The 12,352-nt window shown below is 35.3% G+C and overlaps 1 protein-coding gene and 1 long non-coding RNA gene across 4 annotated transcripts; both read right to left on the bottom strand.

Moving 5' to 3' along the window:
- Nucleotides 1-1,218: 1,218 nt before the first annotated feature.
- On the bottom strand, nt 1,219-4,074 carry LOC135719441 (uncharacterized). Of its 3 annotated transcripts, none has more exons than XM_065242126.2 (3): nt 3,989-4,074; nt 2,754-2,975; nt 1,219-2,617 (listed from the first exon to the last, which is right to left on the bottom strand). In XM_065242126.2, exon 3 carries the CDS (start codon nt 2,564-2,566, stop codon nt 1,616-1,618), a length of 951 nt encoding a protein of 316 aa, XP_065098198.1. In that variant the 5' UTR covers nt 2,567-2,617; nt 2,754-2,975; nt 3,989-4,074; the 3' UTR covers nt 1,219-1,615. The 3 variants fall into 3 exon arrangements, with proteins under 3 accessions (XP_065098198.1, XP_065098196.1, XP_065098197.1); XM_065242124.2 differs by having other exon boundaries at nt 3,897-4,015; XM_065242125.2 differs by lacking the exon at nt 3,989-4,074 and adding an exon at nt 3,722-3,876.
- A 258-nt stretch (nt 4,075-4,332) lies between these two features.
- On the bottom strand, nt 4,333-9,777 carry LOC135719074 (uncharacterized). Its single transcript, XR_010521010.1, has 2 exons — nt 9,666-9,777; nt 4,333-7,850 (listed from the first exon to the last, which is right to left on the bottom strand). It is a non-coding gene; the product is annotated as an uncharacterized lncRNA (long non-coding RNA).
- Nucleotides 9,778-12,352: the final 2,575 nt, after the last annotated feature.

Here is a 12,352-nt window from a genome sequence, read left to right as displayed (position 1 = left end):
CCAGTATGGCACTGCTATTTAGTTTAGAGAGAAAGGAGGGGGGAAATTATTGACAGCACAATGAAGTTTCAATTGTCAATCAGTGTTTGCGTTTCGTCAGCTCATTTGCATTTCGTGGCAATTTTAACATGCTATAGTAAATTATCTCTGGGGTGTTTTAAGCTAAAACCTCACATATGCACTCTGGGGACACCAAATACTTATTTAACAGCTTTAAAAAAAATCTCATAATATGACCGCTTTAATTTAAATTGCATGGTGACTAAGGAAAACTGAGCTAGATATTTGACTTTTTACTATAATAGGATAGAGAATGAAGGTAGACGGTGTGTCTGAAGTTCCTCCACAAAGATGGCCCACCATCAGACCAGAAACCCTTAACTCAAACAATCCACCAAGCATGTTGTTGTTTTGCAGAACATGTTAAGATGACTGTGGTTGATTAAGAACTTTTTCATCTTGGTTCTCTTTTAGGGGTGGTTTCCCGGACAGGGATTATCATAAGCCAGGACTAGGCCTTAGTTTATATAGGAAATATTATTAGTTTTAACAAACATGCCTTACTAAAAACATTACTGGCTTACATTTTAAGGCAAAACAAAGTGCACTGATTTATTTTAAGATATGTCAGTGCAAGTTGTTTTCAGTTTGGACAGCTCTTAAATTTATTTTAGTCTAGGACTAGTCTAATCCCTGTCAGGGGAACCACTCCTTAGTGTATGGTCAGTCAGACATGTCTAGAACTCCAATGCTAATGTACCCCAATGATCTATTCAGCATGACCGCTAGTGTGTACTGACTTTGGTCAATGATTTGCAAAAACTTAAAATCTTGGTTAATCTAAAGAAATAATCTTAGAGCAACTCAGAATGCGATTAAGGATTAACAATTTATTTGCCAGGTAAATGTTATATGCCAATTACATGACCAATTCATCTAGCTACAAAATCCCTCTGAACCTTCTGCCAGTTCTCCATAAATACTCAGACCAAAGTACACTTCCCCCAAATGGAGATGTATCTGATAACACTGATGAATGTTCTTGATAAGTATTACAAAGATGAAAAACCCCATGAATCACCCAGTGAACAGAATATTCTTAAACTCTCAAACCTTTGTTATGATCCGCTCTACTGTCATGGAAATGAGACCATTGTGTCAATCAATCAAGACATTTCAAATGATACCAAACACGAGTATTTAGATTCATCCATGAAGAATTTATTACACAGTTTATGGGAGAGTTTATGGGTATTTGAATGGCCCTAAATTGTTTCCATCGGAAAGTGCTATCCCAACAAGGTCAACAATGGTGTGTCTTATTTATTGATAATACCTCGTACTTGCACAGCAGGCGTAATATGCGGGTTGGATGGTTGGGACATATTCCAACCGCTTTTCTGCCCAAGTCGACTGATACCATTTTTCTTAAATAGCTTGCAAAAGGTAAAAAAAATAGTGCAAATTTGAAAAATAGCTTGCAGAAGGTTTGCATCTACTAAGGAAAAGAAATACAAAAAAATCTAAATGTTTAAATCAAACATATGCTCTCTACAGCAAGATAAGGGGCATGCAGTCCATAGGCTGAATGCTGCATTTTCTCTTCATACTAAAATTAACACTTTACACAGTGAACTTTCATGTGCTTCTTAAGATATGCTTTCGTCATGAAACTCTTTTCACACTGAAGACAAATGTATGGGCGCTCTCCAGTGTGAATCATCATGTGCTTCCTAAGACATCCTTTCCTCTTGAAACTCTTTTCACACTGAAGACAAATGTGTGGGCGCTCTGCACTGTGAACTCTCATGTGCTTCAGAAGACACGCTTTCGTCATGAAACTCTTTTCACACTGAAGACACATGTACGGGCGCTCTCCAGTGTGAACTCTTATGTGCTTCGTAAGACATCCTTTCGTCATGAAACTCTTTTCACACTGAAGACAATTGTGTGGGCGCTCTCCAGTGTGAATCATCATGTGCCTTATAAGATGTGCTTTCGTCATGAAACTCTTTTCACACTGAGGACATGAGTATTGCAGCTCTCCAGTGTGAATTTTCATGTGAGAATCAAGATTATATTTTCGAGTGAACCTCCTTCCACACGGAAGACAAGTGTACTGGGAGTCTCCATTGTGAATCCTCATGTGTTCTGTAAGTTTTTCTTTCTTTCTGAAACTCTTTCCACACTGAAGACATGTGTATGGGCGTTCTCCAGTGTGAATCCTCATGTGATCTGTAAGTTTATCTTTCTTTCTGAAACTCTTCCCACACTGAGAACACGGGTATGGGCGCTCTCCTGTGTGAACTCTCATGTGCATCTTAAGACTTGATTTACTGCTGAAACATTTTTCACACTCAGTACATGTGAATGGGCGCTCTCCTGTGTGAATTCTCATGTGGATAGTAAGACTATTTTTTTTAGCAAAACTCTTTCCACACTGAGTACATGTGAATGGGCTCACTCCAGAGTGAATTTTCACGTGGATAGTTAGACTAGTTTTTTTAGTAAAACTCTTTCCACACTGAGGACATGGGTATGGACGCTCTCCAGTGTGAATTTCCATTACGCAACAATGTTTCTGACACTGATGATGTTTCTTCCAGTTCCTTCAGCTCTACAACGAAATAAACGTATATTTTTGTGATATCAGACTTTCTTTTACATTTTTTTGTTATTCTAATATTAAAACTGTAAACTTATAACCAAATTATAATAAAATGGTAAAGTGATTTTACTTCAATGTTCCTTACCGATTATTAATAAAGAATCAAAAGTGAATCTCTTTCTTCCACAATAACTCTGTTCTCTTTAATGATTGTTCACACATTACCGCTTGCAGACATTGTTTTATTCCTACATTTGGAAGAGGTGCCCCTTCACCTTTAGGATAGCAGGAATTTTTCCTACATTTATTTGTGAATGTCTTCACTGAAGGTGTAAAACTTGATCTCGTGTAGTTCAGAAAAACAGATCTGTCAAATAAAAAAATATGTAAATTAATACATTTTCACAGTACCATAAAGGCAATTAATCAAAAAGGTGTTAAAATATTTAATTGTAAAGTTAGGATACATAAAACACTAGTTTAAAAGGAGAATTTGTCTGTTTGCCCTGTATTTGAATTGCACTAACTGTTTTCATGGATAGATGTGCTAGTCCACTCACAAATAACTATTACTTGCCAAAAACGTACTTTTTATACATTGCCTAACAGTAGCATATTCACATTTGGCCACACCTCTTAACCTCCTTTTTTATTCGCCAACTAGGTTGTCAATCAACACACACAATTACTTAATTTCTATAGCTATGTTTACATGCAACCAAATAATCCGGATTGATGGCTCAATCAGATTGAAAATCCCTCATGTAAACACCTTAATCAATACGATTGTGGTTGATTGGATGAAATTTTCTATGGTATTGAAAGGTGTGGTTTAGTCCAATCTGTGATCCTATCATCAAGGAAAAATTATGCATGTAATCATGTGAATCGTTGGTTTTTCTCAATCAGATATTGTTTCATTATGGCACAAAATTTACTCCATACAATCCAGTAATTTATTTGAATCAGTGAACGCAACCCATGTTTTGTTATCCCGTCTAAAATATTAAACCGGATATCAATAAGCTATAATCAAAAAAGAGATTTACTTTGCCTCTCTACAACACGCCCAGTAAGTTTTGCCAATCGCTTTTAAAATGCGTCAAAACTTACCACAAATTTGAGGAAGACCATCTTCTGAGTAAAAGAAAAATAAAGAAACCAAAAAAATGCATGAGGTCCGTGTGCCGATTGACCCAGTGTGAGTAGGTTTTGGTGTTATTCTCCCAATGCAAGTTAAATCGGACAGCATAACATTTCTAATGTATCACATTCCTACAGCACTAACCTGTCTTAAAGAATATTCATTTAGCAGTTGTTTTGACCTCTTGATCCGTTTTTGGTTTCCAATTTTAGTTTGCCTTGTTCAAGTTTACTCACTCGGTTTCCCGTCTCGTTTTTCGACTGAAGAACAGAGCGACGAAGACTGAAACGTTTAACTTCAGAGTAACCTCAAATCTGATTGGTTATGCTCGCTACCTGGGGTGATAAGAGCGGGGTGGGGTCGACTGATGATCAGTAATGAAGTCTCTTATCTTCATGGACAAAATACCCCACACACCCCTCTCATAAATGCATATTTTTTATATAAAATATTGTATAATAGACAAAAATATTTTTATACATATGGATCATTAAAAAGTGATGCTGCTGTAGACCATTTTTGCAGAAACATCATTGAATCAATGAATGAAAACACTGAAAAATGGACATCAAATTTGGGGTCTGGATTAAGTTTTTATTGTAAACATGACCAAAATTGTGATATTTATTCATTGAGACTTTATTTCACACTTTAGCCAAATAATTATGCATAAAGACTGTGTGAGTACAGAACCGTATAGCAAGTATATAAAACTCAGAATATTAAAGGGGCGGTGAATTTGTCGATTTTATTGTTTTATACTGTTGCCTGATGTCTACTTATGATGTCCGCATGGTTTTTACATTCAAAAACATCAAAAACAATAATTATAGGCTATTTTGTAACATGGATTAGTGGCGACACAATAGTGATGACACAATTGTACATGCCAGTGTAGTACTGCCACATATAGGATTCAATTGTGTTTTATTTAATGTATTTTTTGGCCAAAATCAAAAAGTAAAAAAGTGTGAAGCTCTTTCCACACTTACAATTAAATGTTTTAACATTGGGTGAGCTCCCTCCAGTGTGAATATTTATGTGACCTGTAAGTTTTAATTTTCAATAGTGAAACCTTTTCCACATTAAATATATGCAAATAGAGTTACAACATCAAATAATCTAATGAAGGAAAACATTTAAAGAATGTGAAACCCAAACAACTATTTACAAAGTACAAACCAAATATTTTCAATAAAAACAGCATTCACAATGAAATCACATTAATTATTCATAGACTACTGGCTGATCATAGATCAGTCGAGCATTACTGTAAATGACCGCAGTGTTCACAAAGTGATGGGCAATACAAAAAGCATTCAGACACCAATGTGTGCTAAACAATAAGCTTTGTACACAGCCAGAAATGTCTATACTGCAGTGATGCTGAGTACACACCAAATATATATTTCTATATTTTAACCTGGGCAAAGACTTGTTTGTGGCTCACTATTTCAGTAGTTTGGATTACAAGCGCACACCACTGCACCTTCAGGGAGCACCCGAACTTTCAACAACCGTTATGAATCAAGTATTCACTATTCATCTGTATTTTTTTTATTGTTTGCAGATTGCGTTACAATGAAAAAAAAGTATATTTTTGTTATATCTCAGAGAAGACTCTACATGAGAGAATTAAAACAAAGCTCAATTCCCCCCAAACAACATGAATTATAAAACAATTTACCCTGCTGGGCATGACACCTAAGAGTTATTTCATTCATTATTATTTGGAAGTGGCAGAGAGACTTTGGGAACCAACATAGATCAGAGAGATATGTAAAAGACATCTGATAACAAGAGACCTTTGTCGAAAAAGCTAGAATTCTTGATTTTACTCTGCTTTAACACAGTTTGGTCCTATATTCAGGTTAAAGGGGTTTAAGATTTTTGAGAAGGCTTTTAGATATTTAACTTGATAATAATAACAGGATACAGAAAATTATGGTGTCTGACCAAGTTCCCCCACTGGTTCTCCACAAAGATGGCCAACCATCAGACCAGAACCCCTTAACTCAAATGATCCATTAGACTCAGACTTCTAATTGGATTGCAGGCACATGCCACTGTGCGTTGTTTTGCATAACATGTTGGGGAAGTTTTAGAGCTAATTTATTTTTGCTGTTTGTCCTTAGTTTCTAGAAATCTACTGAATGTTTTGAATGGCTACCTCTCAGTTTAGTGTATTTTTTATTTTTATTTTTTTTTATTTTAAATTTTAAGAGATTTTTATTGGCATCATTAATGTCCCCATGTGTTTAAAAAAGCTGGATGCTTATTAAATGATCAGATTAGGTATATTAGTACATATACGCAAAAAAAATACAATAGGTCGTGATTTTTACTTCTTGCACAAACTATATGAGCCCAGTTTCACAGACTTGAAATAAGCCGGCATTTTTGCAACAACGGACCGAATAGCTTTTCTCACGTCTTTCTCCGCTGCCATTACTGAACTACAACTCAAACTGACGCACAACCTCAACGTCATCGTTCTTAGCCACCCCCCTCTGTTTGCTGATTGGACCTGCAGATTTGTTTTTTTCAGCATTTAGCCTAGCCCCATTCATTCCTATGGTACCAAAAAAAAGTTTTATTTTGTGGCACCATACTTACTGGTATAACTCCTCATGTAACAGTCTTTAAATAGGGAAAACACGGAAGGCTTCCCTGTTTGGTACCATAGGAATGAATGGGTCTAGGCTAAATGCTAACACATTCACAACGCGCTGTACAGTGCACGCATTGAAAAAAGATAGATATGTATTAATTCGTCTAAGTTGAGGTAATAACATAGTTTAATATGGCAAAAGGGTAGACTATTCCTTTAAGCCTGGTCTGCATAACTAGATCATATCTGATACTTGGATAGCAGAATAGTTATTACATTTGGACAGCATGGGTCTGGTCTCAACATCAAAGGGCCAGAGCCAGGCCTGTTTCTACTCAGTTCATGCATCCTCCTAAAGTGTGACGTTAACAGCATGTTGCTGTATGGGGCATTCACATTTCGTGTCTTTTGCATGGGCAAAGCCACGCACATCAAGTGCACTCAGATAGAGTGATGCGGTTGAGACGTGCACATGGTGCAACATGCTTTTTTTCCAGACGCGGCAGGGCCACATGCATTTGAAAATGCTTCCAACTTTTCACAATGCCACGTTGGAAAGAAGGAGAAAAGCGACATGGTCACGTTTTCAATGCGGTTTTAGATGCAAAATGTGAACCACCCCTAGAGGGCATGCAGTCCATAAGGTGTATTCTGCAATTGCTCTGCATACTGAAGCCATTTAAGAAAAAGAGTTTAGGGATTAAAATTAACATATTAAGCTCTTTCCACAATAAGACATTTGGATGTCCGCTCTCCAGTGTGAACACTCAAATGCCTCATAAGACCTGATTTCGTCATGAAACTCTTCTCACACTGAAGACAATTGTATTGGCGCTCTCCAGTGTGAATTCTCATGTGCCTCATAAGATTTGCGTTCTGGTTGAAACTCTTTTTACACTGAGGACACGTGTATGGGCACTCTCCTGTGTGAATTCTCATGTGCCTCATAAGACATGCTTTTGACATGAATCTCTTTTCACACTCGGGACATGGGTATGGACATTCTCCAGTGTGAATTCCCATGTGGATTTTAAGGTTTATTTTTTGAGTAAAACTCTTTTCACACTGAGGACATGGAAATGGGCGCTCTCCAGTGTGAGTTTCCATGTGCACCACAATGTGTCGTCTTCTTTCAATTATTTTTTTCACAATGATTGCTGGCTTCTGCTCTTTGCTTTCTTTGGGAAAGAAATCTGAAAAAAAATCTGCAAACAACCAGAAGTTTTTCTGCCAGTAGAATGATGTTCCTTTTACTGATGATGTTTCCTCCAGTTCCTTCAGTTATTTTACTACAATGTTCCTTACAGATTATTAATAAAGAATCAAGAGTGAATCTCTTTGTTCTTCAGTATCGCTCTCCTCTTTACTGATTAATGGTTGTAGATAGTGTGTTATTTTTACATTTGGATGAAGTGGCTTCAATTTATTTGTGAATGTCTTCACTGAAGGTGTACATTTTGATCTCTGTGTAGTTCAGAAAAACAGACCTGTCAAAATAAAAGAATACATAAATGAATAAATTTTCACAATAACACAAAGTTAATCAAGTGCTTATATATTACAAATAAATGATACATTATGATACATAAAACTGTCTATTTGCTCTCTATTTGAACTGCACTAATCGGATTGATATTCTAGTCCACTTTCAAATAACTATTACTTGCAACGACTTTGCTGCAAAGAACTTAATTGTTAAACATTGCCTACCCTCCTTTTATTTTATTCCGTGTCTAGGTTGTCAAAAAAACACACGCAATTACTTAATCTCTATGACAGTCCACAGCTGTCTTTCTCATCAATGGTCTGTCTCATTTATTGATAATACCTCATACATGAACAGCAACAGCATGCATAATATGTGTGTGATATGGGTGTGACATGTCCCTACCACTTTTTAGTCAACTGTGTCCAAAACCATTTAAGGGGAATTGAAAAATAGCTTGCAGAATGTATGTATCAATTAAAGAAAAGCCTTTTTAAAATCTTCATTTTTCATAAGAAAAACCTATGCTGTTTACAGTGTGATAATGGGCAAACTGTCTACAGGCTGTATGCTGCGAATGCTAAGTTTGCATACTTAAAGGGATAGTTCAATTAAAAATGAAAATTCTGGAAAAAAAAATGAAAATTCTTACTCTCATGTTGTTACAAACCTAAATCAGCTTCTTTTTTGTCAACCAATCAAGTAACTTGTCATAAATTAGTAAAAAATGAACAAATAAATAAATGATTAAACTATTCATAGTTTTCTTGTGTTGTCAATCATGCACTAAGGGGGAACACCACCCTGATGGACAAGAGGGGGCTTTCTGACATTGACCGCAGGTTAAGAAGTGAGTGATTTCTGAACAGTTGATGTGCAATAAAATGAACTAACCGACAAGGAGACAGTCCTAGGCTATGCTTCTCCAGAATAGCGTCAGGAATGAAAACCCAGAAAGGAGGAATTTGTGAATTGTGTCACAATTTGTAATTTTTTCCCCAGTACGGGAAAAAAACGGCAGGCAGCAGCAATCAATATACACTCATATCTAAAGTGACCACTTTATCAAATTTAAAGGTTATGTTTACCTCACGTAAACACTGGCTATATTAATCACAGTATTTTAAGCCTTAAATCAGACCTTGGTGCGAGGACCCTATTGTTCTTCAAGGAGTTATTTTCTTACCTGGATTGTTGCTACGTACAAAGGCAACCAAGTACAGTGATTAGTGACTACAGTGATTACACTAACTGCTAAGTAACTAAAGAGTCGTCATATGAACATGCAAACTTTATGTGAATATATAAAAATGCAGTGAATATATGAATATATGAAAATGCAGTCTATTTTTTGCACTTTTATTACATAATTTGTTGTACTAAGAGTAATTACGTGCTCAGACTTTGTTGCTTTTCATTAATATGATTTAATATTACAAAACATCATAGTTATATAATATTAATATAATCCTGGTGACAGTATAAGGCGAGGATTTTTTTTTTCACAAAATACACGTAAACATATTTTTAAGCCTGCAAGATATCAATACGCCTATAAGCGGGGAGAAAACAATTGTATAAGATATTTACTTTGCCAAATCTACAACACGTTGTCCAGTAACTCTTTTAAAGCGTCTCAAAAACTTACCACAAATTTGAGAAAGACCGTCTTCTAGGTAAAAGAAAAATACTGACCCTGCGTAACGTTAACGATGTCCGTTTTTCGACTGTCCATATGAGTGAGTTTTGGTCTTATTTCCAATAAAACTAGGACAGCAAAATATTCATACCGCATTACACCTGATACAGCACTAACCTTTATTTAAGAATATCCAAATAGCAGTTGTCTGGACCTCTTTATTCGTTTTTGGTTCCCAAATGTACTTTGCCTTGACAACTTCACTCAGTCGGGCTCTCGTCGTCTTCTTCTATGGATTTATTGGTGGTTGGCAAACCAGCTTGAAAGGTGCATTACCGCCACCTATTGGACTGGAATGTGAGCAGCGGATGATAAACTACGATCCCAAGCGCTAACTTGACCTAAAGTCGACAATTTCCCAGTCATTTTTAGATAATTGATTACATAATAAATACTTTTATAAGATGTTTTTCCCATTAAATGTTCTATTGTTGTATTGTATTGTCCGATTTGATTTCCCACCTCCTTTCTAGCCTTCTCATATTTCTTGCAGTGTATCAAAATGTGTTCTCCAGTCTCTTGTGCATTACAGTAATCACAGGATCCAGCAGGGTGCTTCCCTAGTCTGTGCAATGATTGATTTAAGCCAGCACGTCCAATGTCTTGTATGTCTTGTCCTTAGTCGTGTAATTACCATCTGTTCCTTTGGATTCCTGCATAGGTTCACTATTGTTTTTGTATATTGTAAATGTTTCTAGTGTCTGATATGTCCCAATACTCATCATGCCATATTTTGAGTGTTTGACTTTTTATAATAGTTTTAATTTCTACTTTACACAGTAGTACCTGTATATTTATATCTGTATGTCAATTGTTTCATGCTTTATTGAGCTTTTTACCAAGTAATCTACAATCTTTTCTTTCCTTTTCTGGATTGGAAACTAGATGCTGATAAACAGATAAATCAGAAGCTATGACAACACTTTAATTCTGTTTTCCTTCCAACCATTAAAATGCCCATAAAATACCTAAAATGTAAAAATGCCTTGTTGCACTCTAATGTTTAGTTTAAACATCTTGAATTAATAATTCATTCAATTTTTTGACTTGTTAGAAGTTGCTATAAATTATAGTTATAGTTAAATTAAAGTTGTAACTTAAGCCTATTCAACTTTATTTATTTTATTTATTTATAGGCCTACCAACTACTCACTAGTCAAGAAAGTGGAAATGACTTGTTTAAGTCAAATTGTTTAAAGGGGGCATTTCACAAGACTTTTTAATATGTAAAATAAATCTTTGAGTACTTATGTGAAGTTCTGGCTTAAAATATAATATAGATCATTTATTATAGCATTTAAAAATTGCCACTTTGTAGGTGTGAGCAAAAAAGTTTAATTTTTGAGTGTGTCCTTTTAAATGCAAATGAGCTGTTTTTTACAATAAATGGTAGTGCCTTGGTTGCATGGTGCAGATTAAGGAGCAGTATTATTATAAAATGATCCCCATCTGACATCACAAGGGGAGCCAAATTTCATGGTCTATTTTTTACATGCTTGCAGAAAATGGTTTACCAAAACTAAGTTAATAGTAAGTAAGATTTTCATGATATGTCCCCTTTAAACTTAAAATTTAAGTGCTAAAAGGATTTTTTACAGGACAATAATTCTACAGAATACACTGATATGTTATCCATTGCCCTCTTTTTAACTCCTATTAGTGGGGAATGTAAAAGGCCACCCCAGTATGGCCTGACTCTGGTTCCTTTGACTCATCCATATATATGAGAAGATTAGTTATTCAAATAATCTTGAACAAATCAACCACTGTGGCATTATTCCAGAATTCTCTTTTAGCATTTGTTAAGCTTGTATCTACTAACAGTTGTATGATCATGTGTAACCTAAAGTTTTACTTTTTCCAAATGAAAGATATGCAAATTGACCTACAACATCAATACTCCAATAAAAGAAAACATTTAAATAACCAACCCCCCCCCCCCAAAAAAAACCCATTAACAAAGTAAAACCCAAAACTTTTTTATAAAATGCATTTCAAATGAAATCAAATAAATTATTCATGGCTACTGATGGCTGATCGCAGATCAGTCAAGCATTACTGTAAATGGCCGCAGCATTCACGCAGTAATGGAAGATACAAAAAGCCTTCAGACACCAATCTGCACTAAAAAGTACGCTTTTGTCAATGTAATTTACACAGCCATAAATATCTGCACACTGTTGTCACATGATGTTTTGCTAATTGCATCACTGTGAAAAGTCACGACTGTTTTTCCCACAGATGAACACAACTTTTATGAATTTTTAAGTCAATATTCGGCTTTTTATATAACATATTTACACTTCAAAATTTATCAAATTTGTATTCATCTGTTAACTTGTTGGCAATATTGTCTTTAACTTTTGTCAAACAAAGAGTTTATTTTTTTTAATAATCCAAAAGCTCACATCTTAACATTTACTTTTAAAGTTCCATCAAATGCATCTTCTGAACCACTGAGTTACAAAGATTGTGTTGATTTAGTTGATTACAGCTTTACAGTATCTTATTATTCTAAAATAATTTATTGGTAACATTTAAAAGTAAATTAAAGATGAGTATTTAGACAGCATGCTAGACCCTATTTTGTCTTAAAAATGCATTTACAAGCTGGGTGGCCAGTGGGGTGTGGGGAATTTTGTCCATGAAGATAAGAGACTCCACACACCCACCTCCTCCAAGATTTATTTCCTTCAAGGTTATTTCTTTTGGGTGCACATTTGGGTGTGGATGGAAATGAAGAAGTGGACTTGCTAGAAAGCATTAAATCATCCACAAATAAATATTACGTTAGCTTTAAGTAA

The sequence above is a fragment of the Paramisgurnus dabryanus genome, chromosome 14 (assembly GCF_030506205.2).
Source record: "Paramisgurnus dabryanus chromosome 14, PD_genome_1.1, whole genome shotgun sequence".
Taxonomy (NCBI): Eukaryota; Metazoa; Chordata; class Actinopteri; order Cypriniformes; family Cobitidae; genus Paramisgurnus; species Paramisgurnus dabryanus.
The sequence above is the reverse complement of the archived record's forward strand: the minus strand, read 5'-3'. Positions and strand labels throughout refer to the sequence as shown.